Consider the following 26,890-nt stretch of genomic DNA (forward strand, 5'->3'; position numbering starts at 1 on the left):
AGGCTGTTATGAGTGCAATATGTGAGAAAGCCCCTAGTGATGTGGTCAAATGTAGAAAACTAAGGATCAAAATGCTGCCCTAAGTGATATTTATTTATTCATGCAAATAACTAGCTTCAGTAGAAGAGACAGAATCACCCTCCAGTGGCAGTAGGTATGATGAGTCTTTAACACAGTGAATAAGCTCAGTCAGCAGAGGGAGAAGGAAGAGAGGATCCTGTGACTAAGTTGCTCCAAGGCGTTCCACCTTCCCAAGGGGCTGGTTCACCTTCAGAGCTGATAGCTGGGGGTTTGCATCTGAATCAGGCTGTGATAGCATCTGAGCCTGGATTTAGACAATAACCAAGTGTCCTAATGTCTGGGCTGTGTACCACTGCTGTGGGTGTTGTCACATTCTCTGTTACTTTCTTTCTCCATTAAAATATTCAAGTGGCTGATATCAAGTTTAGAAATTGGGACTGACACTTTTCTCACCCGTAGTACCTCCACCTTTGCCTGATGCTTTGAGGAACAACTCATCTTTTATTTGGCTACCACATGCAGAAAACATGGATTTGATCTGATTATGCCAATGTACTTTATCCTCAAGAAGCACCCTAGGATCTGAGGCCTGGATACTTATAAAAGCTCCTCTGTGTTCTGGGTAAGCCCTTGCCTTACTTGGGTAGACACCTGTTTTTGAAGGCTTGTGCTAGCTGTCACTGAAATTGATAGAAAGATAGTGAAGGCATTGACTGGTGGAGTATCTTTTTACAAGTAAAATGAAATAAGGTATCATTTGGGACAGCAATGTTCCCACTTTTTGAAAAACAGACTGTGTAGACTTCATTCTTCCTTGGCCTCTGTTTAGAGTATGTCATGACCTTAGTTTAAATGCAAAGGAGCATGTACAGTTTCAGAAGAAGTTTTGTTCTGTACAGGGGCGGGGGGTGTGCAAGAGAAGTGCTCATGTTAATGAAGGGGATTCAAAGGGAAGATTGGATGCCTGGCCCTAGGCTGAGTATGAGGTAAGGCTGCAAGAAGTCAACGCCAGGAGAGTAGAGCCTTGGAAATGGCTGTATTCCACCTGAGACACACAATCATTTAAGGAGCAATGGTTGATCTAGCAGCTTATCTGCCTCTGTTTTTCCTCTGTTATGGGCAGGAATTACAATCCTGACAACTTGCTTTTTTTCATTCGTAAGTACTCACCCACGACAGCACAGATCAAACCGCAACACCTCTCGTGTTTTTTTTTTTTTTTCTTTTCTTTTTTTCTTTTCCTTTCTAGAGAGGAGAGGGAGAAAGAAGGTGGTTACAGAAATACACAAAGGTTTTCATCTAAGTAAACCCTCTAAGCCCCCTGGCTGGAATGAACCCAGCTCTGGTAACCACACCCCAGCGAGACATTTCCAGCTCGGCACGGGGAAGAGGCGGATGCGGGCAGGAACGAGCGGCTCCATCTGCGTTAGTCACTCCAGGACTTTCTCCTGCCTGGCGTGAGGGTGGGGAGGGGGTACCTCCGTGCCTTGCCTCTACTTCCTACTCTGTGATGTGAGGCACAGGCATGCTCAGTAGCTGGTGCCTACCCCTCCTATCTCAGCAACAGTGCCTACAACACTAGGAGATTGCTTGCAGCAGGAGCGGAGAGCAGGAAAGCCATCTTTGCTGGAGAGGGAGGCAACAGCCCCTGAGCCGCTCGGCACCCGCTCGGCTGCACGCCATGTGAGTACCCGGGCAGCCCCGCGCAGCCGGGGCGCTCGCCCGGCCCATGTCCCTGTCCCATGTCCCTGTCCCACGCCGCTGTCCCACGCCCGGCCGCCCCTGCAAACTTCGCAGCCGCTGTGGGGGCAGGAGAATTGCTCTGCAGACTTTGGAGAAATAGCGGGGTCTTATCCTGTTGCTCCCGCAGCCGAGCGGGGATTAACTTTGGCGATCCGGTGTCGGTTTGGTGTCTGTGGGAGGTGCAGCGGGGTGGGGTGAAGGGATGGAAACAGGAATAAAATGTCTGAAGCAGCCGTAGCCCTTGTGGATGGCATCGGTGCGGCTGCAGGCTCTGAGGAAGGATTTCCAGGGCGTGGGGCTCGGCGTTTGTAATTCAGCCAGCCGGAGTCCGTAGTAAGCAGCATCGAAGTCTGCTACTGCTATTAACCTGTGAGCACTTAGATGGGGCTCTCACTGCTGTTTATCCAGCTGCCAGGCAGCAGTGGAGAGGATTATTGACACATTTCTAACTCGGATTAATACTCAAAAGGAAATGCTGGGCCAAGATCCTCAACAGGTTCAAGCCAGGTTTGTTCGAAGGTCTGAGTCACTCAGTGCTGCTGATCCACAGCTGCTGGGTCCTGTTTATTCTCACTGTTTAATGAAATGTTCTCTCTCAAATACTAGCTGTCTGATCAATTCAGCCTCACCATCTCCAGTACCAATGGCTTCCTGTCAGCAGAGCTTGATAGCAATCTGTTCCCTCTTGTTTGCATCTCTTCAAATATCCCTTCCAAGTCTTTACATTCAGCATTCATGAAAGCATTAACGTTCTCTGCTAGGCAGTGATGAAACCCCCAAAGTCAATTCTGAAACCAGAAGTGTGCTGAGGTAAGTAGAAGTTGATTAGACCCTTGTTCATTCACAAAATAATTCAGGTAGCTAAATGCATCATTCTACTATTGTCTCAATTCATTGCTCATTCCCTGTGCCTCCTAAGGGACAGCAGAGACGATGTTGAAAACATTCAGTCACTCACATGTGGTGTATGGGACCAAATATCTGCTGCTATTGGGTGGTCTTGGAAGTACCGGAGCTTGGTTGATACAGGCAAGATGAGGACTGGAAGCAGTCCTGGCAATCTGTGATTAAATTACTTTAAAAATATTTCCAACAAGCTACTGTTCTTCATGAGAGGTTTTCAAAATAGATTCTACAAACACATATTCTGAAATGTTGACTTTTTGATTTCATGCTATTTTCTATACAAAAACTCAGACAATAAGATTTTGTTGTCTAAGATGTTTCTAAAGCAAGGACCTCTTTGGAAGTAAAATAATTGCTATCTAAAAAAAGATTTCTTACACGAACACTGAACTCTATCTGGTAAAAGCCAGTTTAAGTGTCTGTTGTGTTTAATCAAGATCCAGATGATGACATCCAATACTTTTATTTGTATGTGAGCTGTTCTTCAATGATTAGTACAAGAGTTTACTACTGTAGTATTATACAATCTATGCTGTTCAGACACTAAGTTATAACTCAGATAATATTTAACTTAACCTGTGTGTATAGATATTCATGAGAGCATTTGTAAATAAAGCAGGAAAGGTGATGCTAATATAACTCAATCATACTTCTTCTGCAGTGAACTTGCATTAGATTTCTGACAAAAATGTGAAATAAAAAAGGGAAAGCAGTTTTTGTTAATTTTGTCAGTATAGACTCTCAGTTTGATAATCGAAACAAAGCCAAGACAAATAAGCAGCTTGTCATTGGCAGTGTCAGTTGGCTTTTGTTTCATTGCTAGATATTGTAATGAAAACTTTTTCTTGAACATCTGCGTGAATATCATGTCCCAGTAGCTCCTGAGTTACTGAAGAACACAGAGATAAATGTATATTAGCTACTGACTTGTAGCAGCAGCTACAGTTGTATTTCACTGGATGATAAAAGCTAATTGCTAGTGAGCACAAAATACTCTGTAGGTGTTACTTCTCCTGCTGTTACACGTACAGAGTATTGCAAACGTGGACCCTTCTCATGCATGTATAAGACATGCACGTGAGACACAATGCTGTGTCTTCAGCTGGTATGAACTAGTGTCAGTAAAGAACTCCTTTACTGGGTCAAATGGCGCCTCCACCTGTCCTGGTGTGCTGTGCCCTGGAGCAGCTTGCAGGGAGTGCTCAGGAAGGAGTACAAGAAAACAGTGAGTGTGCAGTGGTATTCCCAGAATACTTTCACAGTTTCCAGTGACTTAAGGCTCAGGGAGTATCTGAATCTGAGGAGAGTTCTTTGTATTCCATTACTGTTCTTTCAGGAAGGTATCCAGTTGCTCCCTTTGCAGTGTCCTGTGGCAAGGACCTCCACAGCTGGACCATGCAGGGTGTGAAAGCCGCTTCCTGTTGGTTTTGAGCTAGCAGATAGCAGGTTCTGTCTGATCTTACTCTTGTACTGGACATCAGAGAACAGTGTTCCTTTTTCATTGTCTTCTCTCTGATTCATGATTGTGTATCACGCCAGCAAACCAGCACTGATTTACATCAGGTGGGAGTCTGTCCCCATGGTCTTTTATTGCAGTGAGTACAGTCCAGGGCAGGTAAGATACATCCACATAACAGACATCTTTCACCTTCGTGCAGGCAGAGGAGAGGAAGCTGTGACATGAAGAGGTTGAATGAAAGGAGAAAGAACTAAGAGGGATCTTAAGCAAGAACAGGGAAGGACTGGACCACGCTAGTGCAGCTGAGAAGGCTGTTCTAGGTATAATGGAGAGCACACAAACTTACTTGGAGGAGATACAAGGAAGAGTGAAGGGAGATGAGGAGAAGAAAATGGTGCTCAAGGCTGAGGCACTTATAGGCTTTATTCCTCTCTGGAAAATAGGCTAACAGCAGCACGTGAAGTATATGGTTTTGTTTCTTTTACAATGGTCATATCTCAATAGGTAATTATATATAATAGAAGCTCATGGCATCATGTCATCTGTTGTTTACAGATAGGTCAATGACCAGACAGCAGGGTGCCTTTGATTACATTAATCCAATACAAATGTGCTTTATTGCAGGGTATAACTTTTGTGAGACACGCAGCAAAGCAAAGCACCTGGCTGTCCCTGGAGCAGAATTGCCTCGCTCTATCTCATTCCTTGGATAGCAGTTAGAGCTGTCTGAAAAAATAATAATAAAAAAAATCCTCTGCCTGTTTTAGAGCTGGAAGGAGTACCTCCTGGAGGGGACAGATGGGATTAAAAAGGTTCCACCAATTGTAAGAAGTCTTTTCCAGCTGAATGCCTATTCAGGTTCTCTGAAAAGAATGGCGTGGCTATGGTCTCCTGCTGTTAGTAGAGCAATACTTAGTCCTCCTTTTGAGGACATTTTACGAAACTCAGCAAAACCCCCCTACCCTGCTCTTCTCATGTACTGATCAGCGGAGACAAACCAATTTAGTATTGATCCACTGCTTCTAGGGAGTTTAGTGGCTTACAAAAGTGCACACAGCCAGTGTGTGTCCTAGGAAAGTATAACCAGCATGAAATGGAGGGGTAAATTTTCTAAATGGTGTAGCTGTTCCATGCTGGTTAGTGTCTGTGTTCCCTTAGAAATATGTTCCAAAAGAGCTTCAGAAATCCATGGTGGCAGGAAGATTTGAGTCTACTGGAGCTCTCAGGATTTTACATCTGGTGACCAGCTGCCTCAGACCCAGAGAAGCTAGATTGAGTCTTGACATTTTCTGACTTTCCCCCCCTTGTCCTCTACAGTCAGCGAGAGAGACTGATGGTTTGAGGGTCCTGTAGTATTGGTTCACACAAGCATAGGTGTGAAGGAGTGGGTTGTTCTTCTCATGTATGGGATGTAATGTAGCTTATAGTGAAAATAACCAGACTCTACTCAGTGGAGCAGGGCTGTGTACACGAGAAGAAGATGTTGACAAGAGGAAAGGATCCTGTTTTCAGCATGGCTCTATTCTGACTCTTTTTTGCTGGTTTTAAGGCTCACAGCTCTGAGTAAGAGCCTTGAAGTAAGGGCATTAGGAATAGGAGCTGTTGTTTAGTTTGCTGCTTTCAGACGTCAACAGAGGGATGTATGTGTTCTGTTCATTGTTTGCTTCCCTTAACTTGCTCTTTTGTGACATCTTGCAGGAAGGGATCTTCTTCATGTATTGCATTAGAAATAAATGAATCCAGCTCACATTAAGTGTTATTTCTGATACACTCATTTGACATTTGAAGTAAGGGTGGCCCTTAGGTCACAAACCTTTTAGATATTTGGGTGGTGAGTGTTTGAAAGTGTAGAGATCAAACTGAATGGTGTCTTGACATCTCAGCAAAGAAAATAATCCCAGAATGGGAGCAACTGGGAATTATATGTGACAAGTACAGACAACATGAATATTTGTCATGATAAACATGCTTCAAAACAGGCTAATATGAGGTAGATGAAGCCCAAATCTATTTAGTTCAGTGGTCCCTTTCCTTGTGACTTAGCACTCCATGCTGGTTTTGCTGTAATTGAGTTAATTTTCTTCATAGCAGTTAGAATCTTTTATATTTTTAGTAGCTAGCATATTCTTTTGTTTTGGACTTAGTATGACAATGATGTGATCACACACAAAACTTCCCATGGGAAAGAGTTAATCTTTCCTGGGACAGAGTTAACTTTTTTCTTTCTAGTAGCTAGGCTGTGTTTTGGAGTTGGTATGAAAAGAATTTGAGAACTCACTGATGTTTTGGCTGTTGCCAAGGAGACCAAGAACTTTTTCAACTTTCCAGCTGCAGGTGCACATAGAAGCTAGGAGGGAGCATAACACAACGGCACCTAGATTTCCATTCAGGCTGGCCAATGAGATATTCCCTACCATTAGCATCATGCTCTGTATGTAGCTGGAGCCGGCTTTTCCAGCTCTACATTTTGCCTTTTTGCTTTCTCTTTTCTGAGACTGGCTGTTCAGCGTGATCGTGTTCAAGCGTGAACTGTTGTCTGGATCTCCATTCTTCTGGGATCCGCTGTATGGGACAGGTGTTCATGAACATTTGCACTGTGTATAATTTATTTATATATATTGCATTATTGTTATTATTGTTAGGTTTTAAAATTTTCTTTTGCTGTCTTATTAAATTTGGTATATCAACTGACAGGTTTCTCCCTTCCCTGTCAATTTTCTCCCCCATCCCACTTGGGGAGGGGATGGTGTATGAGTGAGCGGCTGCATGGTCATAGTTGCTGGCCGGGGTTAGATCATGACAGGCTGATTCATTCTGCTATGCACTGGCAGTAACTTGTTCCTGTTGACTTCAAGACATTTTGCATAGATAGTTTCAACTGTAGAGTGACTTACAGGACACTTAAAGTGGCTATAGTGGAAGCTGAATCAGTCTGCCAAAGAAGCCTTTCCACTTTTTAGATGCTATTTACATAATTAATGTCTCCCTGAAGAATCAATAATTAGGCTGTGGGGCACCAGGAAAACTCATGTTTGTGTGCATGTGTGTGCACAAAATGCTCCCAGGGTGAACGGGCATGGTTGCAGATAGGGGAGCAAAATATTAAACCAGTTCTCCCTTTCCTTCCACCACCCTTCTGCCACCATTTGTAGGATGCAGAATGCATGGAAGATTCTCACTGGCAGCTTTAGACAGATGTTTATGGTGCTCCAGAAGGAGCAGTACAGACTGTCCCAAATAAGTTCAAATTGACTGAACTGCTCATTTTAAGCAATCATGACTTAGAGAATATCCTCTCACCTACATCATTCAGTACTCTCTACTGTCATTGTTCATAGCCATTACCAGCAATTAACTAGGCTGGTGTTTTTTGATGATGCAATTCCTTTTTCCCTGATGTCTCTACTTAAACCCTCTAAACACTTTTCCATTATCCACTGAACAACCACCAAATGATTGCAAGCTGGGTTTTTTTTTTTTTTAAACTGCTCAGTTATGACAACCTTATGTTTTTCTGTGTAAAGTAGTAACTCACTGAAATAGATCTGTCTGTACATTTGCAAGTAAGTGTTTTGTCAGTTGCAATTATACTGTAGCTAATGTACTGGATGAATAATTAGAATGGAAGCTTCCTGACCAAATTATGTGAATTACCTGATTAAGTTCCTTGATCTCTTCAGATGAAAAATTTAATGAGAAATATGCAGAAAAAATAAAGTATTTCTATTTCAGAGTAAATGAGAAAGAAATATATCAGTTGTTAAATTACACCTGCTGGAGTCAGTATCACAGGGTCAAAAGACAACTCTTCTAGAAAACAGGGACTCTCCTATGATGACCTTCTAGAAGATCAAAACCACATTGTTTCAGGATATTTTTTTAAAGTATGTTCTCATCTATTGCAGCGCTTTCTAAATGTAAACTGGTAAATGTGTTGGAATCAAGTGCTGTCACTGCATATTTATACATCAGAGCTGTAGTTTGCTTGTGTTTTGGAAGCACCAAACAGCTGACAGTTTGTACTTCTTAGGAGCTAGTGCTGTGAACTTCACTGGAGTTTTTATTATTATGAAACCTGTCAATACTATGCAGAATTGAGATAGCCTTTGCAAGAGGCTGGGGACAGAAACAGAACTGTTGGATGGTGGGAATATACCAGAGGCTGTGATGTGTCCTGCTTCATTGAATGGTGTCCTTATGCTGGTGTCTAAGTGTCCACAGAGTTTACAAAACTCCTTAAGTGGAGAAAAGAGTTGAAAAGAGGAAATACACAGTGATAAATGTACTGAACCTAGTGCCTGATACTGGATAGATGCTGATTTTCTTTTAAGATGTTCACACCAGATCCAGGTGGGAATTTATATATTGAAGTTTAAAAATTTTAATTGGAAAATGAAATTGAAAAATTGAGCAGTATTGAAAATGCAGTCATTGTAGGGAAAATGATTTTCTTATTTCCCCTCCTAGATATAGGGAAATGTGTTATGTTACAAAATTATCAGAAGATTTCTTTGCATTCTTTGAAATTAAGTTGCAAAATTTGGTTTAAAATAACTTCTCTAAGGACTGTAGAGCACATGTTCAGGAGAGATGGCTTGCAAAATATTTTTGGAGATATTAAAAGATCTGACTGGATGGTGCCCTAAGAAACTTAATCTAGTGGGCCCTGCTTTGAGTAGAGAGTTGGATTAGAGGATCTCCAGAGGGTCCTTCCAACCCCAGCACTTCTGTGATTCTGTTTGAAAAGGCCAGACAAAATTGAATATGTTGAAGATAATTAAACTAAAATTTGTGTGCTTCCCAGACATTCAAGATTTTGACGTTTCATCCATGATAATTTGGTAGCTTTCATCTTCAACTTGTTGGTAGTGGATGTTGCAGAAATATCAGCAATAGAAGGGGAAAATATATGGTGTTTGGGAAGGGAGGAAATGTGGGAGTTTAAAAACAAACTGCAGGTCACTGGAATGCGTTATTAAATTTGGCTTGAATGCTAAAGTTCATATTCCTCCCACAGAGAACAAAACCCAGGTCCCCTGCAAGCAGGCTTTCTCATCTTTCATATTCAATGCAATCTTCCCTAGTGTGGTGTCTGTTCCCATCTCTCTATACCATGTCTTGCAGTACCTTGGTGGTTCGGGAAAAACTATTGTTCTGTTCCGCTGTAAATGTAGTCTCAGTAGTGCAGAGTGCTCATTTTAATAAAACCATACGTACTTATGTCAAGTTAGGGCATTCAGATTTGTAACAGAGGAGAAACAAATCTGACTTTCACATGCAGTGACTGGAAGAAATAGGAATTGCTGGTAGCAGGTGAGGTTACCAAGGAGCGGTGTGCTGACCAAGACAGGAGTTGTGACCCACTGCTACAGAGCTGTGGCTTTTGTAGCTCAGTTTGTAACTTCTGGAAATGGTGGGTTTAATTCCCGATTTGTCTAGCAAGATGGTGGCTGTTGAATTAGCACAAAGGACTGTGTTGCTTCAGGGCACAGCCGAGGAGGTGGATCCTTTGTCTGTGGAGCTGTATAGCAGCTCTATGGGCACTCGTGGGAGAGGGTGCTCCTTACATCCATGCTGGTAGCAGGCGCCTCTTGTGTTTGGGATGTCAGAAGCAGGACAGATTCTTAGCCCAGCATCTTCCCTGCTTCTTCAGATCTCCTTCCTCAGTCTAGATTTCATGTACCCCTGGGGAAGAGGTGAGGAGTGAGCTTTTCCAGTAAGCCTTGTGAACTGCAGTTCTTGAGGGAATCAATCTCTGAACCTTTGAAGTGAGAAATGCACCCAAAGTACTGAGCTCTACTGAAAGACAGTTGCCTAAACAAGGACAAGTGCGGATCTGTGGAGGAAAGGACTTGAGAATTGGCTCCATAGGCTTCTCAGCATATCCTCCGCACCCACAAAAAGGCTGGGGTGCTGGCTGTGGGAGGTGGAGTGTGTTGTAATTCACTAGTTGCCCTTTTAGACACGGAGGTCCTGAGTCAGGCAATATGCCAGCAATTTAGAAATATATGAGTCCTGGTAAAGCTTTCCTAGAAACTATGAAAATCATTAATTATCCCTAAACCTACTTGTTATCTACTTCATGAGGTTAATGGTTAGAAATGACATTTGTTCGTTTGAATTCGCATACAAAAATAGCTCCTTTTTATCATGCTAGTGAATCTGGCCCTACTCAGGGCCTTAATTACAGCATGCTGCAGTAAGGCAAAGGGCACTGCTGCTTGAAAGCATAAACCTGATCTTGTGTTATCCACCAGCTGTTGGCACAGCCTGTCACATAGAATAATGTTTTGTGTGCTATCTTGGACTTAAGAGGGAAATTCTGAGACTGGACATTTCTTATTGCTCCTGAACAACACTGAAAAAATGATACAAACATCTCTCTTCCTCTTTCTTTCTCACACACACTCTTTAGGTTGACCTGTGGGAAAGCTTCCTGAACTCTAGCTAGGCTTGCTGATAGCTCCGATAGAGAATCAGTCCCCCTTCTCTTTCCTTCATGTATCTCCAGTAGTATCCATTTCCAGAGAGAATATCTGCACCCAACAGCTGTCACCCATGGTGACAGTTAAGGTGGGTGAAAGGGAAGGGAAGCAAAGAAACAAAGAGCTTTAATCAACAGCAGCAAAAACAAAGCTGTCATGTAACCCTGAAAGGCATAAAGCACTTTGTACTATCACCAAGCAGCTAAAGTAATTGGCGTGGTGCTCTGTGCTGCCAAACATCCTGAGTGGGATCAAACCTGCCTATTGGTAAAAATGCAAAGATTCCTAAATAGGCATCACAGTGAGCACCAATAAGCAAAACCCTGGCAGAGTAACCTATGATCTGTTGTACAGGGTGAGAGTGGTGGATGCTGCAGGCCTGATTTGCTAGGACTGGTTCTGGCCAAGTACTCATATTTGCAGTGGACAGTTGTGTACAAATATAGCTTTGTTTGTTTTCTGTCACAAGTGCACTGTGTGACAAAACCACCCTTCCAGAAGGCTTTGGGTATCTGATTGTTTCCTACACTTCAAAAGCTGACTGAGATTTGATGATGACTTGATTTGATGATGATTTGATGATCAGCTTACCCGAGAATTTCAAGGCAAAATTCTCTGAGCTCGTGTCAGTGCTGCGGTTGAGAGCCTTTCATGATTGGGATCCAGGGAGAGCTCAGCTTGAAAGTGGGTACTGCCAGGATGAATCAGCAGATATCTTCCTGGAAGCAATCGACAGTCTGGATATCCCAAGTGTTTAGCAGAGATCCCACCAGGCTATAAAACTCTGCTTCTGAAATGTTTGACTTTTTCTTTCCAGCAAGGAGCTGTACAGTCATTCCCTGACAGCTGTGATATTCTCTCCCACACATATATGAAAATCACACAGTGACATTTTTCAGCAACTCTGTTTACTAGATGATATAAATACAAAAATATTTCAAGTCACTTAACATTTTGGTGCTTTTCTCTTTGCATTGAACATTTTAGGGAGGCTAGGAGAAGGAAATGGAAAGGCAGAATATGTCTCATGTCTTGGCATGTCAACACTGACCTGCACATTTTTTCATGTCAGTTCTCAATTGCCCCGTGTACATGAAGCAACATGGTCTCTTGTATTTCATCTTCATAGGTGATGTGTGGCTACAGCAGCAATGTTAAAGCAGAGACCCTAGCACTACCATGTTCATTGTCCTTGTGACAATCAGTTTTATAGAGTGAACTCTGGGGAAGAATGAGCGGATTTGATTTTAAGTTCTGTGCAGAGACTGACATGTTTTAGCAGTAGAATGATCTCCTAACAGAAATCACAGCTGACAGGTGCTTTGCTTGTTTAAACCCCGACCTGGCAAGGCCAGTTACAAAGTATGCAACTTGGTATTTCTCTTGTTGCCGGCTCCCCAGATAGCTGTTTGCTGAGAATCTCCTTCACCAGAACCGTTTTCAGGCCTGAGCCCTCCCGCCCAGCCTGCCCTTCATGAGCAATGTGGATGGTGAAACTTGTGACACAGAAAGAAGGCACTTTGAATTAGACTAAAACATAACAATTACATAATCAAACACTCTCTGTATTTGGGCAAAGAGCTTAACAAGTCAGTTAGTGTATGTAGATGAATCAAGAGGGGGCCTGCACCTTAGGGAAGGGAGCATTGTACCCAGAGGGAAGAGCGGAGTTCCTCTCTTAGAAATACCTTTGTTCCTGTGCACTGTCAGTGAATAAGAGGTACCAAGATTTCAAAGTAACTTATGGTAGTCTTGGATGAATCTTTAGTTCTCATAGCAAGTAAAAGAACTCCAGAAACCTTAAGCTTGATTGCACTGAATTGTTGCTAGCATTGGAGTCCCTTAGAAGACTAAGCGCTGCCCAGGAAAGGGAAAAGGAGTCCAAGAGGTCATATCTGTTTAGGAAGTTAAATCCAAAATCCTCAGAGAGGGAACATGGCCAGTGGCTTTAGATCAGGCTCAGCTCAGAGCTAAATCATTCTGTACAAGGTATTTTCATTCTGAGACGCTGCAGGAGCATTGCATAACTTGAAGGAAAACATTAAAAAAGTAGATAAAATGTAGTTCAGAAGGTAATTCCCAATTAATTAATCATTACACCCTTTGTTGAGTGAACCTGAAAAATACCCAAATATTGTAAAACATTTAACAAAACTTAACCAGTAACTAGCCAAATAATGTAATCTATAGGACTGAATCTGGTTTACAGTGAAGGCAGCTGTTCCCCTAACCTGGACCAGAATAGTTATGCTTCAGTGTTTGGATATATACAACCATTTGCAAAACTGTAGTTGAAAGGATTTTTCTCAAAGGCTTGTGTTTATTTCTGTAATCTTTGTTTTGCTTTGAAACTGATTGTGCAGGTTGCTTATGGGATTATGCATGTCAATAGCAAAGGAAGGTACTTGATAAAGATTTCCTCATATCTTAAAAAAAATTATCATCTGAGATGTAGCATCAAAAATGAGAAACTCCTTTTATTTGGAGGGTGGTGGGGAAATATTGTAACAAACAGGAGACAGCAACTTGGGGAGCGTATAGGGAAGAGGAGACAAATATAGGTGTTTACACATGCAGCTTGCTGCACTGAGCCAACTTTCAGTCTCTTGACAGCACAGTCACATAGCAGTCTCCGTCAGCCAGGTGTCTCAGGCAGTGACTCATCCACTGAATACAGTTTTCTGTTGTTTTCTCTGTGGTCCCTTGTTAACCTGCAGATGGTCTATCTTGAAATCTGCCTTTCCCTGCAGCTTCCCAGTGGTGAATGTGACTTGTTCACCTGTATTTGAGACTTTTCCCTTCCTGAGGTAGCCTGATTACAGGTGTATTATGGATTAACCAACCAGCAAGCATCAACTATGGCTCCAAGTGACAGAGGACTCCTAGCCTAACTTCCCATGGAAATGGCCTTCCTTTGAATCTGTACTGGGATGGTAGCGTGTTTTGGGGCTCTAATGGCAGAAACATCAAACAGGCTCTCAGTGGTGACAGGAGACAGGATTGCAGTAATTCCTTTGTGTTGTCAAATTTAAAAAAAAGCTACCCCTCTGCTCTGAGCTACACTTTCCTTTCATTTGGTCAAGTAGGATAATCTGTGTTTATTCTTCTTCGCTGTCTCTTTGAGAGAATAAACTAGGTAAATTTGGCTTCATGCTTTCATAACAGAAAAGACTGGGTGTAGGCTGAGGTCAGAAGAAAATTAATTTAGAATATATGAGGAATTAAGATGAGGGCCTTAACTTTTTCTTATGCCAAATACAACTTTTTAATTTCAGAAAAGCTTTTGCATTTTCTGTGTTGCCAAGCTCCAACCTTGTAAATCCTTCTCCCAGGAGCAGTACAGAAAAATTAGAATTGTCAGGATGGAGAAGGCTTCTTTTATTTTAATATCACATCATGCATTTGTGAAAATACTAACATTTGTAAAAATACTAGGCACATGAGAGATGGCATGATCTCTGAACAGACCAAATAGCTCAGTAGTGTCTCTTAATGGAGACTTGAAATTTTAAGCAAGGTTTTCTCTCTCCCAGACTCTTTTAATTAGCTAGTAGAAATCTAGTTAGTCTTGCTATACACAGAGGTGGAGAGGTGGCCATGCTACTTTTTTCCTGTTTCCAGTTAAAGAGCTTTTTGGACAAATGCTGACTAGCTGTCTACTGAACATTTACACTGGGAGTGTAGTGAAGAGAAACAGGATCTCTGCCCTGCTAAAAATGAAGTAACATGATAAATCTCCCTATGCAGTGTTAACGCAGTAACTATTACCTGCGCAATACCATCGCTTCTCCTCCTATCCCATGTCTGTCAGTGAGCCCTATAGCAGGGCTGAATCAGGAATCACATGTCTTTTGGGATGGAAGATTGCTTCTGCCTCCTTTTCAGAGAGACTGAATGAAGAGGACACAAGGATAGACTGGGATGCACAACCCACTGCTACATTAGACATCAAACCACCTCATTTGTTGCACAGAGAAGGAAATCAGTGCAGTCTCTGTCCTCCTGTCTTCAAAATGGAACAAAAGGAAGATATTGTAGTTGGCTCTCCATTCCATTAAAAACAAAACAAAACAAAAAACCTCAAGGACTTTTTTTAGTTATCTTTAAATACTAGACGTCTGCCCAAGTAATGGGGGATGTTTGAAACTGGGAATTCCTTATAATTACTGCCATAACCAAAATAGAGGCCTTCTCAAGATGCCTTTACTTTTCCAAAATGTAGTGTATTTTGTATTTCCAAGTACAACACAGATTTTATATAGAACTTGTTCTTGGGCATGTTCATATAAATACTCAGGATGATTAACTCAGAGATCAAAAAGACAAGTAAGTTGACCTTACAAGGATTATGAGAGAAGGTATTAATACTCTATGAGAAGTGTGAGATTTCTAGGTGAGAAAATATTCAGCACAGGAACAAACACCTCTGCCTAGGAGCATGCAGATTTTTTTCAAATTGCCAGTGTTTTTAATGACAGCTGCTTTGTGTAAATGTCTACAGAGAATGCCCAATTTAGATATTTCCTTGAAGCTGTACAAGAACTATTCTGCTTCTGAGTGTTACCCATGCAAAGCGTGCTCTATTTGACAACTCAGTATTTTACTCTGTCTTTAGAAATAAAATCCCGAGAGGCTGGTATTGTTTGTATGCATGTGTATTAGGTGGGTTGTTTTGGGATAGGCAACTTGTTTTGTTGATTTTTTCAGACTATCTAAACAGAGAAGTTGTTTGCCAATATGTTTGAAATCAGCCTCTCATTTCTCGGGCCTCATCTTCAGTCCACTGAGATGGCAGACCCAGTTCAGGCAGTCTGGCTTTGAAGAGTACTCGTTAGTACTTTGGTTTACATGGGATGTGTTGTTGGTGAATATCTTCTCTATGTGGAGGTATCCTTAATTGCAAGTTTAATTACAACAAAACAGTAACAACTATTTTAAGTTGCGTGTCTACAGCATCAGAGAAACAGAGGGGCAGTGTGTGGCTATTGACTGCACAGGAACTAGCCCTGTTCATAAAAGCCAAATGCTTTTGACCATGCAATACCACACTAGGTAGAAGAGGAAGCATCCAGCATCTTTCTCATTCCCTCTTGTCCCCAGTCTGTAATATATATATGTAAGTAAAGCAAACTGGTTCTTGGAATGTAGCAGTAGTCCTGTACTAGCCTTATACAATTGGCTGAAATCAAGAGAAATGTGTAAATGGCCCATAGGCCCTGGGTCTCTCACATCTGGTACACCAGGGCACAGCAACAACAGGGATCAGACAAGCAGGTAGTGATTTGAAAGTTCAAGTGAATGCATAAGGTTGAAGTCTCCTTGAAGAGGTGGGGGAGAGATTTCCCTCTATAAACATCTGTTTGCAAGACAGACCTTTTTTAAGCAGGGGAACAAAGAGTGAATTTTAATTAGGAGAATGGCTTTAACAGGCTAAAAAGAATCAAAATACCCTTCTGTGTCTTAAAGACAGTGGTACTGGCAAGCTCAGCACTGCACAGATTTACACCATATAAACATTGACAAATGAACCAAAGAAGAATTAAAATCTTGTTGGAAAACTAAGACAAATATAGCCCTTGTATATATTTTATGGATTTTTTTTCCTTCAGAATTAGCAACTGTTAATGGCAATTATGACAGAAGATAGAACATCCTGGTTTAAATTGAGTAGCATAAGTGAGTAAAAATGATTTACGCAGTTCTCTTACGTGCTTATGACTGTTCCAGAGCTTTAATGAATGCTTTCCCTTTGCTGATGTCCTCCAAATTTGTCTCACGGAATTGAGTTAGTGTGGGATTGTGTCTCCATCGCAGTACTCCAGAAACTGACATTTTAAAAGAAGTTAAAACGTCTGTCCTCTTCCTGAATGTTTCTTCTCTCAAAGTACTAGGAAATAAAACAACCTGCAACAACCTCTACTCACTGTTTGGCTGAGAAGGTGGCTTCAGGCTGGTGGCTTCTGATATTCAGGGTTATTTGTAACCCCTTCAGGTGTGCCTGGTGTTTGGTAATGCACGGGACAGTAAGTACCAGTTAAGTGGTAAGCAAAATGAAGGAGCAACAGGTTGTAATAGCGTGATGCTGGTTGAAGGAAAGATGTTCCTGTCCAATGAGGCACATATAAAGTGGGTTACTAGGGTAAAACATAACCACCTCTGCCTCTTTTTTGCCTCTTTCCTCACCTTTGATCTATGACTAACTCTGACTTACCTCTGACTATCTTTGCTCTCCTGTAACTAGTCTGCCTCACAAAACCTTTTGTGAAGAGGATTTGCTCTAGTAGTGTGGGCACAATGTCTGCCTTTTCGACTTTTTTTTTAATTATTATTATTATTAGAGGCCACATCTTGTACCATCAGGAATAAAATTGCCTGGCTCACTTCTAATTTGAAATTTTGTTTCTTAAATGTTAATAAACTAAAAAAAAAAAAAAAAAAAAAAAAAAAAGAAGGAAAAAAGTGATCATGCTATAACATGTGAAGGGAACAGAGGCTATGGACTTGGGAAAATATCTTCTCACTAGAAAAGATCTTTGAAGAGAGAAAATGAGTTCTCTATGGAAAGATCAAAGCACATGAAGTTAATGGATTATGACAAGGTAAAAAAGATACCTGGAGAAAACAGTAGGATGAAACATAAAAGAGAGAAATAGGAGAGAGTAGGGGTTTGTTGGAGATGAAGGATTGTTTAGAGGGCCAGCTAAGTACTTGAGATTATATGTTGTGGCTAAAGGGCTATTAGCGGGAATAGGGATTTTGTTCCTCTTGCCTGGCCCAGCCTCCACTTACACAGTATTGAGGTAGCCTTGGAATTGCAGTTCTGAATTCCTGCTCTATTGCAGTGCTCTGTGCTGGTGACTACAGCCTAATGCACCCTGTAATGCAACCAGGCACTCTCAGACTGGCCCAAAACAGATACTTGGAGTTGTGGAGCTTAACCAAACCCTGCAGCAAGTGCTGTTCACCAGTTACATTCTGGGCTTGTACAGATGTGTGTATATAAGGGCTAGTAGTCTGGCACCTCATAACTAGCAAATTCCTTAAATCCTTCAAAAGCAATAGACAAGGATGCTGAACAAAGGTGCTTGTTCTTGTGGTGGTGGTGGGGGGGGTTTCTTTGTTGTTGTTTTCTGTTTGTTTTGGTTGGTTTTGTTTGTTTGTTTAGATACTGGTCCTGAAATTTCAGTTTTCAACCTTTGTTTTATCACATTCCACTTGTATAAAGTGGTAATAACAGTGGTGTCCATTTGGCACACACTGTTCCTGCCAGGCCCAGAGGAACTGACCTGCTCTGTGGAGTAAAAGGGAGTGCTACCCCCTGTACAAAAGTGCAGTGTCTCCTCCTCTTCCACCTCTTCCTGTTTCCCAAAGCTATGTATGGCTTTTCTTTTGTATATTGTCAGTTTTACCACCAATCATTTCCATTTCAGTGCTCATATATGGAAGATAACATACAAAACATTGCTAGAGTATGGTACTACTATGAGATTATTCTGGCAACACATGCAATTAACCATATTATTTCCTTCTCTTTTAGTAGCTGGGAAGGAAACATATGGAATTAGTGAGCAACAAAACCTCAGTTTTTATTTGAAAAAGGAAGTAGAGAATGATTCATTCTAAGACCATACGCTCCAAAGGAGGAAGATTTGAATTACTAACAACGTTTCTAAACATGATGGGTGCTGACACCTTCATCTCTTTTATTTTTACTGCCATGCATTTTCTTCACATGCAGTGAGAGAATTTACACTACAGGAAGTGTTAATGGTTTCACGCTTCCTATCCATTTTTAGCAGCCTAATTTATGGAAAGCCATTACTATGTGAGTCACTGCTTTCACAAGATTAGTGTGGCTGAGATAGAACTTGGGTGTTTCTTTAATTTCCATATTTGCTTGAAAGGAACAACAGACATTAAAACTGTTAGTGTTTGGTATCACAGTGGAGTTCAGAGTCTCTGCTCTACTTGATCATGTACAAATATTGCAAGAGGTGCTCCCTGTCCCTATAAGCTAAGAAGCTAAACAAACGAGAGACTTGTCTGCATTATAGATGCCGTGAGTCACTGTGTCTCATTGTTCATAATTTGTGCCTAATTGGATGAGAGTTAAGTATTTGCAACGATTACAAACAGAAGCAATACTAGGAATCTCACTACAAAGAACTCTTCATCCTGCAATAGCTAATGAGGAAGCACTTTTACTCTCTTGTTGATCTCAAGAGGTTTTGGTTAGATATTCGTAAGTTACAATGGTAAACAAACAATGGGTTGAAATACATTTGGGCTGTTCTTATCACATATGTAACAGGAGAAATGCACTGTGTAAAACTCTCAAGCACTGAATAAGATGTAGATTTCATAACCATGACTCTTTGTAATAAATAATTCAGAAAGATTTGTTCAGTTTAGAGAACAATCTCCAGCAGGCAGCAACTTAAAGGAAATCTTGAATCGATTTTTTAAACTAATTTACTCTTCTATAAACCTCTCGTTGCAAAAAGTGCATGCTACCTATTATGAACCTTCCACCCAGTTAGAAACTTTGAAACATCTCCATAGGTTTTTTTCTGCTGCAGGTTTTCTGTACAGGTCTGCCTCCAGAGGCTGTTTGTTTCAGTTATGTGTAGGTTTCTTAATTAAGGAGCCCATATCTCACTGCACAGCACACACCAGGTAGTACATCTGTCCATCTCTAGCTTCCACATTTGCCTCGCCGGGAAGTCTCTTGTGCAATTTAGTTAGTGTGGACCTGCAGCTGGATTAACTTTGAAGTACTGTCCTAAAGAAATTATGATTTTTTAGGTGCTCTCTGTAGGAAGCATCACTAGTTCTTCCTCTTTGTTTTCCAGTGGATAGTTTGTGGGGAATGAAACTGGAGAAAAGATGTTACAAGTAATTTAATTCTCAGGGCTCTTTTTCTCTCCCCAATTTCATCCTATTTTGTCAGCTTCTTTTTCTCACACCAGTTATTCTGACTTAAGAAATAACAGTTTTTCACAATCATGCTTGATGATTGTTATGTTTGCTCTATAAATTGAGGCAGATCTTCAGATGCTAGAAAGTGAAGTAACTCTCAAGCCACAACCTTTTATTTCAGCTAAAGATCTTTTGTATATGAGCTATTCACTTCTCCTCCTCCCCCTCCCTCCTTAGGGCTTTTTGGTATCTTTGTTTGAAAGATTTTAAAAACAGAAGGGAAAAAAAAATTGAATAGTGAATGATGTGCCTAGAGTTGGGAGAAAATAAGTTATAGAAACTAAATATAGAATGCATTAATAAGTTGGGGTGTGTACATGTCTTTATATGCACACCTATGTGTATATTTTTGAAAGAGGTGTTAGAAAATAAGACCCAAATGACCCTTAAAAATCTATCATCAAACTGATCACAAGTAATGTAAGCAAGTACAATAAAACATTCTTCAGCTACTGTTTTGCAATATGAGTCTGTGGTTAGAATTTACTCTTATTAAGAATATTCAAAGTACTTTGAGTATTTAGAATTGAACTGTTCCATAAATGTGGACTTTCAAGCAAAAAAAAAAAAATTCTGAACTTAATACAAACATTTGGCAATTTGGCATGGATGCTTTTATTTGCACTTTCAAAATACCCAACATGTTTCACATCTTTATTTCACTCAGGGCAGCTGAATGACTGAATGTGGAAAAAAAAGCAGCAATGCCATTTGAAATCTGAATGATTACCTGCTCATTCGTTATACCACTTCTATGTAAAGTGAACAGTGTCTTCCTCTACTGGAGAGCCACTGACATGATTGGGGCATAACACATTTGAATAACTGTATCAAAAGCAGAGACTAAAAAGTGGTGTCTACGTGCAAGGCTTTTAAATGGTGCTGGCTTTGGCCTGCCTTTTCTAGGAGATGCAGTTTGTGTAATTCCCTCTATTCTCTTAAACTGATAGAGTAGTAAAGACCTCATAGATACAAATTCCTAAAAGCTGCTGGGAAAACAACAACTAGGTAGAGATGAGGCCAGCTGAGGAAAAGTCAGTAAGAGAAGGTCAGGAGCTACTGGTTACTGTGGCTGGCTGTGTGCAGGAATGGTCTGGACCTCACCACATCAGTAAATGTTCTGACACTCACTAGAAAGGCAAAGTGTGGAGAAGAAACAGGGGATGTGGCAGAAATCGCAAGTGTTATTAGTTACCCAGTCTTGCAAGATGATAAGGGAGTTAAGCTGGATGTATTTTGGTGACTGGGAAGTGATGTAGCAATTTCGGATATGAAGCCAGGCTTTATTGGTTTGGCTTCTCGTGGAACAGTTCATGATATAGTCTGCAAAGGTTGCTTTTTAATGAATGACCTCATAAACCAGGGAATAAATGGAATAATTCTGAATATTGCTGATGTTTTAGATGAGTAGAAAGGATTAGACTCAGTCTTAGTATCAATAAGAGGTCATTTGGGACCCTCACCATAGAAAAGGCAGAAACTGCATACAAAGTGGAGAAGTACAATAATATACCACGAGTGTGCTATAAATAAATAAGACAGTAGACTGAGTATTTGTCCTGCTTTGAGGCATTTCATTTCCAAGCAAACCAATGAACAAATAACAAAAATAAAGCAAGACATTACTAATACACTTCTTTTGACCTCTTTACTGAAATCTATGTTTCATTCTGGGGTGTGTACCACAGAGAAATTTGTGAGTCCAATACATATCTTCAAAGTAATAACTGACAAGTCAATAAAAGCAAGAATTAGCAGACTCAGACCTTCCTCTTCTTTCTTTTGTTTGACTCAGTACAGTCATACAAGGTAAGACATTCTGGAAAGTGTCTGTGTTTAATGGATACAGTCAGAATAGTTTAATGGATACTTTATTTGCTGCTGCTGCTGCTTGTAACTGAATCAAGCAAAAATGTTATTTCCTTTTGGACACTGACAATTGTCTCCAGTCATACCAAAGGACATCTAAAATGGTAAGATGGAGCTAGACCCTACTATTAAAAGCCCCTTGGACATTGTCTGATACATTGTGGGGTTGTGACAGTAATATTTTACTATAATTGCTTCCTTAAGATGATGACAGAGCACTGCAATTGCTGTCATTTTTTTCAGTATGAGTTAAACCAAATATGTGTGATTCAGGCACATTCACTTCACAGAATGCTCTGAATTTACATGATTAGAAAGCTCTTCAGATTAAACGCAATTCATCAAGGCATTTCTCACAAGTAAAATACCTGTGTCAGGTTTGCCACTTTTCCTTTATGATGGTAGGAGAGTAATCTTACTGAATTCAAGAAAAATCTCTGAGCTACCTGCACATGCCATCAGGTAGGTATGTAAATAGTGTCTCTAATTATTTCCAGATGTAAAACTGCATGTGCAAGGTTGAAGGTCTTGCAAAAAAAAAAAAAAAAGTAAGTACAAAGTGGGACTGCAAACCTCTGAAAAAGAGGCTTTTTCAGAAAATCAGGCCCTTCAAATATGTTGAATCTCATGAAATGTTAGTCAAAATCTTAATAAGAAAAAATGCTTAGCAAAGCATTTTAGAAGGTTCTTTATCGTTGCATTTGTTCTGGTTTTGATATCATGCTGTTGTTTCAGTTGTTGCTGAGCAGTCAAGGACTCTTCAGCTTCTCATACTGGCCTGCCAGCGAGAAGTGCACAAAAGGCTGGGAGGAGACACAGCAGTGTGTTCATTTAGGGTGGATTAGTTCTGTAATTTTCTCCTCAAAACCTGTTTTCCCAATAACATTGTAGTTTATCTTTCTGATAATATTTTTGTCAGTTAACTCACTCATTTAAGTATTCAGAGGCAGCAGCTACTGCAATTTTTAATGTTCTTATGAGTATATTATTAATTATTTTAGGAAGCTAAACAATTCTATTTTAGAGGAAGAAACTGAATCAACCAGTTCTTAAAGAGAACAGGCAATGAGAGAACTCTCCTTTGATTTGAACAGGTCCCTTCACAGGTTCAAATGTACTTTGCAAAATGTTTTGTAGATGCTTCCTCCAAACTCAGTGCGAATTCTGCCAAACTTAGCAAGGAAAATGACTTCTGTTAATTTCCTGTGGTGAATTGTTCTGTAGATGTTCAGCCACCCTAGCACTTCATGGATAAAATAAAGAGCTTGCTGTTTAGATTTTCATGCAGACACCCAAGAATCTTCGTATTCACAACTCACAACTCTTTTTTTTCTTTTTTTTCTTTTTTTTTTTATCTCTAGACATTCTAGTCCCTCAGCCGGTTTATGATGGAGGGGCCTCTGCTATAGATATGCTTTGGCCAGTCCTCATTTAGGGGCCCTAAGACTGAATATTGCAAAGCATACTTGCAAGGATTAATGGCTCTGTCTGGTGCTCTAAGAGCTTTGCTTGAGTTAAAAGTGCTAAATGAACCATCAAAATCTCTGATACAAATATCACTGGGGGGCGAAAAAACAACCAAGGCTGAGGCAGACAATCCTGTTTCAGTTCTGAAGTAGAAGTCAGCCCTGCCTGGAGATAAGGGAATGGTCAAGATGAACTCCTGAGGCCTTTTCCAGATAAATTTTCTATTTTCCATTATTCCGTTAGGAGAGAAAACTGAAAAACGTAAAACCTCGGTCAAAAGGATATCTGCTCCCAGTTATGTCAAAATCTGTTGCTTACATTGGGAACTGACTGAACTTGTGTGGTTATGCCCCACTTCCCTTTGCCTTGGTTCCCAAATTTTTTACTGTCAGGCCAAAGCCTAAGGATTTCATATTGCCACCTAAATAAAATCTTATTTAATTATTAGCTAGTTAACTTTAAGGGAATACCTTATTGGTATGGAATGCTTGATGCCATGTGTCATCTATGCATCTAACATATAGCAGTCTTATTTCTAGGCTAACATATATATCTGTGAGAATTATAAGGCATGACTTACAATTGTATCCTTTTAAAGACTTGTAATTTATCAAGTTCTGCTGCATTCAGTGAGCATACTGGTTATCTGGAAGCACAATGATTCTGGGGCTGTGCATTGTCAGGTCACTAATCTCCATCCTGCACTCGGCCTATCAGCCACATGAGAATGACTCATTCTCTGCAAACCTCCTGTTGCTTGGTAGCTCTTTGTAATGTGAAGGAGAGTGGGGAAAGTAGTGGTGAGGTAAGAGGAAAGGGGCTGGGAGGCAGTGTGTTCCTGACTGCCTAAAAGGAACTTGTGAATGAGGGTGTTATTTGACCTTCTAATTGGTGAGGAATTTTTCTCTTTCTTCACAGATATAAGGTGCATGAATTTACATGCTCTGCCCCAATCTGTTCTCTGCAGTATTTAGAGAAGTTATTCATGCCTGTGGGCCTTTATTGTATGTCTTTATTTATTTACTACCATAGTACCACTTTCTCTTTTAACAGTATCCCTTTGTTACCTAGGGAACTGGTTCCAGCCCTGCACATTTCTTCCTCTGTTTGGTGCGTCACCATGCTCCTGTATGCCATACACAAGGTTCCCAATAGAGTTTGAAGAACTGTATGTCTGAAACCTGTTGTACCAGGCCTGCCTTGCAGCACTGGCACCAGCATGGTGACTCAAATAAACAAGGATATGGGAACCAAAGAGGAATAAAAAAGAAAAAAAAAGTCTTAGGTCTATCAGTGCATTGAATCCTGGGGTTGAAGGCTGCATTTGTTGTGGACAGGTAGATTTAATTCCTGGTATTTAGCTGGGATAGCTGTAGAAAGTCATTTAGCTTTTTTTAGGGAAATCAACTGCATTAATAACATTCGCTTCTAAACTATCTGTATCCCAATTACACTAGCAGGAGGTAATGCTTTACCCTTCAAGGAATGTAACACAGACAGAAAGAGCTTGAAAAGTAGCTTTGAAAGCAGGAAATATTAGCTACGGGAATGCTTCAGTGATCAGACATTGTCTTTATGGTTGATTATAAATGGACTGCATTGTCCCAAATATGATCCTCACCAATTTATTTTTTTCACTTGAATAACATCCGGACAGTTCAAATTTTGATTAAGTCTTTGACTTCTAAAGCATAACAGGTTTAAATCTCAAACATATCTCCTCAGTTCTAATGATTTGTTTTCAAAAAATGAGATGAGGAACAAGTGGTTACTTTTGAAGTATTGTAAAAATAATTAACTTCCAAGTTTCAGATGAATGCTAAGCAAAATAGCAATACTCAGTCAGCAGATATGGAGGAGAGTCTTTCCATTTATCTAGAGAACTCTAAGGGCTGCTTATAACGATGCAACTCACAACAGATTTTCAGTGAAGTGTCCAAGCATTTTAACAAATAACAAAAGGCAGTCTCCTGAGTGTAACAAGACTAAAAGAGAGAACCAAGCTAAACTGGTCTTTACTGAATTAGTAGAAATTTATGGATTTATCAGGGGCGGGGGGAGGGGGTGGCGCAGAAAGCAGCAAAATCAAAGTTCACTTTCTGGACTGTAGCAATTTGCAAACGTACAGGTGTGCACAACTAAATTAGATAATCAGATGCCATATCTCAGCCTCAGCATTGATCCATGGAGTATGTCTATAAGCTTCTAGAATCACATTAGGTGTTCTGAAAATGTGATTTAAACATAGATGTTTGTGTAAAGCAAAAATGGTAATTAAAAAATATCAGAGTTTTGAGAGAAAGATAGATGGTAAGAAAGATGGGAGCATAGTCTAAGGGGAAACTACAAGACTCTCAGTGATCCCTTGAGGATGGAGAGTCTGAAGAGTCTAGGAGAGATGGATGTAATGATATAGACAAGTCTTATTTTACATGTTTAAAGTGCTCAAACCATCTTTCCATGTTGTTTATATAATCTTCTGTTAGGCAATATTTAATTAATTCACATTAGTTTGTCAAATGTTTGAATTGGCAAAGTAGTCTTAGATGATCTTCTTTAAAAGGTCTCTGAAACCGGTTTTGTTGTATTCCTAATGATCTGGGTTTTTTCTTTTAATGAAAATTTGAAATGAGAAGTTCTCTTTTATTGCTTTAATATATTTGATTGGTTAAATGAAATCTAGTTTCAGTAGTTGATGAATGTTGAAATGGGGGAGAAAATACATTGTGTATGAATCACAACACTGTGGGAAGGTGGAGCGCCTGTGATAAGGACACTGTCACTTGCAAATGGTAGCTGTGTTTCATTTGTGAGAAATAAGGATGAAAGTTTGGCTTTCTGTACAGATACTTTTGCTGTTCTCTTTTAACACTTGCACATACTGTGTGACTGCTGTTTAAGTAATGAATAAGTGGGATAAAATGTTCACTGTCGTTTTCTTGGCCAAGTAGTTAGAGAAGATTTAAGCTTAATAAGCCTGCTGATAATTAAGCTTTAAAATAAGTAAGGATGGTAATTACCACATAAAATTCAGTTGTGATGAAACTGTCACTGAATAGATGTATATAGCAATGTATATACAAGAACATTTCACTGCTGATGGAAATGTTTCTTTCAGCTGTTTTGTTGTTGCTGGGGCTTTTTGAACTTTTTTTTTTTCTTTTCTTTTTTTAAGAACATGTTAATAGTTGATTTCCTTCTAAAGTGCAACAAGAATGCTGGGAAGTAATTTACAGGCAACTGGAAATCCCCCCAGCCTCCTAGGCTTTAACTTGTGTCTCTCAAAAGACAGGCACAGAAAACATCCTTGATCCAAAAAATGTTACTTAAAAGCAGGGAAAGCATATCAATCTTACTATTCCTTTGAGAGTCTTCCTTGTTTCTCTGTATCAGAGTTAGCTTTTAACTGACTGCAACCAGCAACAAATGACAGCCGTTTCTTTTACACCAGTACATGAGTCAGTGAGTAGGGGATGGCTGAGTCAAACTCTGCCCTGATCCTTCCCTCCCACTCCCTGCCCAGCTGCTGCCTGTTTACTCCTTTGGGTAGAGCCCGTGATCCTGAAAGCCTACACAGACAGTTAGAAATAGTGGATGCTCTTACTCCTCTGCATGAGAACATAGGTGAAGTCTAACCATAATGTACCACGTCAGCAGGAACTTCAAGAACATCAGCTCGTGTTCACAAATAGGACTGAGGACTTTGGTTAAAGCCAACCATATCCACCGAGCAGTGTCCTTAGTGATTGCTCTAGAGGTTGAAAACAGAGGTTTGTGAATTTGGAATATCTGGCAGACTAGGATGTTTAACATCATTAGCTAGTTCAAATGTACTCTGGCTCTAGAGTCCTGAATTTTTGACACGTTTCTCTAACAATGTATTTGGTATTTATATATTTCCCCTATAGTTTTCAAGACAGATTGTGTTTCTTATTTTGATTCCAATTTGGAGCAGAAAATA

General features: G+C 40.3%; 1 protein-coding gene across 1 annotated transcript in view; it reads left to right on the top strand.

The window, feature by feature from the left end:
- The first annotated feature begins 1,570 nt into the window (after window positions 1-1,570).
- Window positions 1,571-26,890, top strand: part of LOC309441430 (vesicle-associated membrane protein 2-like) — a 43,970-nt gene continuing 18,650 nt past the window's right edge. The window contains exon 1 of the mRNA XM_082056101.1: window positions 1,571-1,704. Within this exon, the coding sequence (XP_081912227.1) occupies window positions 1,703-1,704 (2 nt within the window). The 5' untranslated portion in view covers window positions 1,571-1,702. The remainder of the gene's footprint in view (window positions 1,705-26,890) is intronic.

This window comes from Streptopelia decaocto (assembly GCF_964273445.1).
Source record: "Streptopelia decaocto genome assembly, chromosome: 6".
Taxonomy (NCBI): domain Eukaryota; kingdom Metazoa; phylum Chordata; class Aves; order Columbiformes; family Columbidae; genus Streptopelia; species Streptopelia decaocto.